General features: G+C 38.7%; 1 protein-coding gene across 1 annotated transcript; it reads left to right on the top strand.

The window, feature by feature from the left end:
* The first annotated feature begins 383 nt into the window (after positions 1 to 383).
* On the top strand, positions 384 to 4237 carry LOC122303407 (ABA-inducible protein PHV A1-like). Its single transcript, XM_043115185.1, has 2 exons — positions 384 to 962; positions 3269 to 4237. The coding sequence occupies exons 1-2, from the start codon at positions 699 to 701 to the stop codon at positions 3887 to 3889; spliced, it is 885 nt and encodes a 294-aa protein (XP_042971119.1). The 5' UTR covers positions 384 to 698; the 3' UTR covers positions 3890 to 4237.
* Positions 4238 to 5247: the final 1010 nt, after the last annotated feature.

Raw genomic sequence — 5247 nt, 5'->3', positions numbered from 1 at the left:
GCGGGGGGTCCACATGACTAATTACAAACTCCAATAGTCCATATGCCAACCAGGATGGGAGGGACCCGGTTACAGAAAACATCCACCTCACATTACAAACGTCCACAACCCTCCAATCACAATTTCTCATATTCATAATATTCACATGCCTCGCTGTAAACGAGAAGCACGCACGCAACCCCACCAAACCCACCCAAGCAGCGAGAGATCCCTCGGTCAAACCGTCCGTTTTCACCCAACAATCTGTCGAAAACTCTGACAGACAATCTCCGGCCCTCCACGTCCCTTAAATTTTCAGTTCTCAAAACCTCCTATTCAATCCGAACAAGTTGCCCTTTATTTTTGTTGTTGTTTTTTTTTTTTTTTAATCCTCCTAATGATTTAACTAATCGCAACAGTCAGTAGAACTGTGACCCTCAAAAATTAACAGCCCGTGGCTGTGACCCTCAAAATAAAAAAGGAAAATGGCATTTGCAAACCAAAAAATATGTCATTTTACTATATATATTAGTATTGTGAAAGTTTATTTCTTTGCCGCAGAACAAATGTCGGAACTCATACACAACAGCCGAATTCTTTCCTTATAAAAAGCCTTCTCTGTTGGCCTTCAACAAGCTCTGGAGAGATAAACTAGCAAGGAGTTGTGAGTTTTTTTTATAGAGAGAGAGAGAGAGAGAGAGAGAGAGAGAGAGAGAGAGATGGGAGGGTGTGCGACTAAGCCGAAGGTCTTGAAGGAAGCGTCGGTTCCGGAGCCTGTGAAGGAGGAGAAAGCCGGTGCAGCTGAAGAACCGGTTAAGAACGAGAAGGCTGTTGTTGTCGTTAGCGTTAACGAGGAGGAGCCGGCTGAGAAGACTAATAAGAAGGAGGAAGACGATGATCATAAGGTCAAGGAGATTGTTGACGATGACAAAGTTGACGACCAAGATATCAAGCGCCGTTCTCTCAGCCACTTGTTCAAGGAGGTAATCATGGTTTCTTATTTTCCTCCTTTTTCACGAAGTTCCATAAATAAGCAAATAAAGAAATAAAAAGCTCTGATCTCATCTGGTTGACGTTTTTTCGAAATGGTTTTTTGTTGCTTCTGACTTCTGTTACGGAAGTAAAAATCCCTCCTGCTTTCGTTCCCTTTTGTTTTTTTTTTTCCTTTTCCCTTAAACTGCCCGATAGAAGTCTGTGAATTTTCGCTTTTGATGATTGGCGATCTTGTCTGGTTTCTGTTTCTCTAGTTTCTTGGTCAGAGAAACACAAATCGTTGTTGCGTTTTCAAACTTGGTAGTTCCTTAATATGCTTTTATCCGGTTAATAAACTGAACGAGAAGGCCGAAAGATCACTGAAAGATCATATTTTTCATATGCTTTGATCTTCGAATCCGGGTAATCTTAAAACACGACGGGCCTCAACGTTTTCCGGGGTCCCAAACGGAGTGCTGTTAATTTCGAGAACTTTAGCGAAGTTTGTGGTAGTTTATTTTGATGGTAGTTTATTAATCATTACTATACCCAGAAAAAAGAAAATTAATTATTACCATACTCCCTAGGCGAAGCTGGCCCATTTCTTTATGCTTTGCCGACTCCTTTGTCGCCATCCTCAATTTTCCTTTATTTTTGAAGAGCCATGCTTAACCGAGTGGGATTTGAGTTGTTTAAGGATTTAATTTATATAATATATTTTAATTTTAATAATATTATATAATTATATGGATCAAATCTCTCAAACCTTATCCATTATTTTCATATTAATTTCATATGACGTTTGTGACTAAAATGATCAGTTTTGAACGTCATGTGTCTGGTTTAAGTTGTGTGAGTTCGGATCATATTTAAGTCAATTTTAATCTGATCTATGTAATTCGCGGATCATTTTTTTTAAAATTTTGATTTATTGATTTTGTGTAAAATTCGCGAGTCCCAAAAACATTTGAGGCCAAGGACGACGTATTTAATGTTGATTGCTTTGGTTAGAATCTTTTTAGTGGTAGAGAATCAATATTAGGTATATTCATGATTGAATCACATCTTTGATTTCACGACAAACAAGCGTGTCCTAGTGGGAACCCCCACCAACTTCTTTGGATCCCGTTTGGATATTTTCTGCGCAGTTACGCGGTTGGTTCATGCTGCCGTACCCTTTTTGGAGGGCAAGCCATGAGATCTGTCTGCCTTTTCAAAGCTTATCTTGTGTATGTCTTCATCTCCTCTTCAACCAAAGTGGGGATTTGTGTTTCATTTTACCATGGAAAGTTGCACACAAACCCCGTACCTCGTTTTAAATTTTGCCATTCAATACTATTATGACTCTTAATTTATACTACTCATTTTGTCTCGTTAGTCCGCTTAGATATTAAAAATATTTTATCTTATCTCATCTCATCATTATAATTTTTTTAAATTTCTACACAAAATATAATAAAAAATTTAATATTTTTAATTTTTAAAATAATAATAATATTAAAAAAATAATATGCTAAAACTTTCAATCAAAATTCTCATCTTACCATCCAAATTGCACTTTAATGTGGCGCAAACATAAAATGATAGATAGAATTTAGAGTTTTAGTCTTCTTCTTTTTATGTTTTCGAGCCTCATTTTGTTTTGAATATATACTTTTTCAATTTTGTTTTTTAATAAGTCATGTAACACCATACTGTAGTACCACGTCCATCCATGGGTAAAGTGAGTAGGATGAAGTAAGAAGCATAGTAACATTTCTATTTTACCATTTTTTAGGTATATTTTAAGTAATATTAACATATGATATATACAAGTGGAGAGGTAGATTATAACTAAATCAACTTGGATGGCAAAATTAGACAGCTTCATGAGTAACTCTAATACTGTACTAAAGCTGGACTTTGATTGCATTGAAAATGATTGTTGATAAACATGATACAAGGATTTGCCCAGTTGGTGGGGACGTAATAAGGCCTGAACCTGATTTAGGTGAATGTACCAAATTAATTTTAAGACCATTTTGTACTGTTTGTGTTGGGAGCATTATTGATTTGATAAAAATGGGACCCCTTGCACGAGATTCCTCTAGTGGTTGGTGATGACCATTGAATTTCTCATCTTTATTTCCTCGGCTTCAAAATCATATCATTTGATTTGCAGGCATATGATTTAGATTCTGTTTTTTTTTTTTGTTTGGTTGTTGATTGGTGCACTCTAGAATTTTTAAGAACTAATTAATATATCACAGGAGATTATTGATGACATTTTCTTCCATAGCCTCTGCAGTAATTCTTTTGTCTTTTTATTGACTTGCAGAATGAAGTAGGGAAGGAATCAACTGATGGTAAACCTGCAATGGAGCCACTAAAACAAGAAGAATTATCAGTGACAAAAGAACCAGCAGATGAATCTGAGACCAAACTTTCGGAGGTTGAAAAATTTGAAATTTTGGTAGAACAGACCGCCGTCCCTAACGATGATGCTCTCGAGAAGGCCGCCGAAACAGAGAAAACAACTGAAACGGCACGGCCAGCTGCAGAGGACAAAACTGATGAAACATCCGAGGACAAGAAAATAGAAGACCCAGATGTTGCTGATGCTCCTAAGGAGCCTGAAACCCAAACCAATGAGAAAACAGAAGAAAAGGCCGAAACACAGGAAGCACTTGAAACTACGGCAGCTGCAGAGGCAAAAAACGATGATGCATCTGAAGGAAAGAAAATAGAAGAGAAGGGCGAAACACAGGAAGCACTGGAAACTACGGCAGCTACAGAGACAAAAAACGATGATGCATCTGAAGCAAAGAAAACAGAAGAGAAGGCCGAAACACAAGAAGCACTTGAAACTACAGCAGCTACAGAGGCAAAAAACTATGATGCATCTGAAGAAAAGAAAACAGAAGTGAAGGAGAGTGTTGAAGAAAAAGCCAATGTGTGATGGAAAAGGTCTTCTTGGCACGATAATTGTCGAAAAGTGACGATGCATTTGCCTCTTTATTCTACAGGGAAGGCTGCCTAGCGATCGCATGATCCCAAATAAAGATAAGTTCATTGGTGCATATAGCAACTTATTTAGAGGCGTTGTTTGGAGTTGTTTCTTTTCCTTTTGTTACATGTCATTCTTCTTTCCTCCTCGGCTCTTTTCCTCCCCATCTCGTGTTTTCTTTTTCTTTTTTCTGGTTCTTTAGTTTTTTCTTTTCTGCATGTGGACATAGATGGGTAATACTTTGTAGAGGTCTGCTTGTCTTTTTATAAGAGGAATGCTGTTTAAGTTTTTGCTGGCAAATTCGGTAGTCAGAATAACGTGGGATAATGTTTGTTAAGTTAGATGGGGTTCAAACTAATCTGTTAAATTTTTTGTTACACGAATTTAGAACTCATACTTACGTAAGTGAAGATAAGGCGCAGCCAAATAGACTTGAGGACTTGCAAATCAGTACTAAGTACGTCTGTTGTTGATGTGTACTGCCATTGAGTGTAGGGAGGAGAGAATATATATGATCTCCATGGACACGAGTGCAGAACTCCTTGAACTTGAGAATACACCCGTAATAACCCGACTCATATTATTAAAAATTGAACGCAAATAATTTTATCTTTCGATTTTCATATTATTATACAATTCTCTTATTGTTATTATTAGTATTATCAATTTTATTGGATTTTATGGCATTAATAAGATGTTTATATTTTAAGTACGGATCCATTGCCAGCCGTGTGCCACGGTGTTCAGGGGCATTGCTCCGAGAACAAAAAACACTGGTGGTCCACATGGTGGCCATTGGAACCTGTGCTACACCTCGATGCGATTGAGTCGAGGAGTTAATGGCCATTGCTGCGCCCATGTAGCATCCTGTAGTTAGGCAGTCAAGGACCGTCTATGACGTGGCTAGGTGCTCAATGATCGTCTCCAGGAAAACAGACAACATCAGAAGACCACAAGGTGGTCGCCTGCCCCCCAGCCCTGTCATGTGGTCCATCTAGTATGCAAGGAGAGGTGGACACAGGAGAGCTCCATTCACGGCGTTCACAACCCCTGCAGGAGGGGGTTGTCATGGCTGAGGTCATAAAACGACCGCCTATGGGTCACTGGTGGTCAGTGTAGTGGTCGGCAGAGGGAAGGAGAGGAGGGGAGAGCACAGAGAGGGGGAGAAAGAGGGATATAGAGGGAGAAAAAAAAGAGAAAGAGAGACGTGGCACATTGCTAGTATGCCACAACAATGTATAGAATCCCTTTGCATTTCTGGCATCTCTCTTTTTATACCTCTCTTTCCTCCACATTGTTTCTCCTTCACG

The sequence above is a fragment of the Carya illinoinensis genome, chromosome 3 (assembly GCF_018687715.1).
Source record: "Carya illinoinensis cultivar Pawnee chromosome 3, C.illinoinensisPawnee_v1, whole genome shotgun sequence".
Taxonomy (NCBI): domain Eukaryota; kingdom Viridiplantae; phylum Streptophyta; class Magnoliopsida; order Fagales; family Juglandaceae; genus Carya; species Carya illinoinensis.
This window is presented reverse-complemented; position numbering and strand designations above follow the sequence as displayed.

Bases quoted from the DNA above. Each gene is read 5' to 3' on its own strand.
- LOC122303407 (XM_043115185.1), top strand. From the start codon at position 699: ATGGGAGGGTGTGCGACTAAGCCGAAGGTCTTGAAGGAAGCGTCGGTT. The intron at 963-3,268 runs GTAATCATGGTT...ATTGACTTGCAG, and splicing joins TCAGCCACTTGTTCAAGGAG to AATGAAGTAGGGAAGGAATC.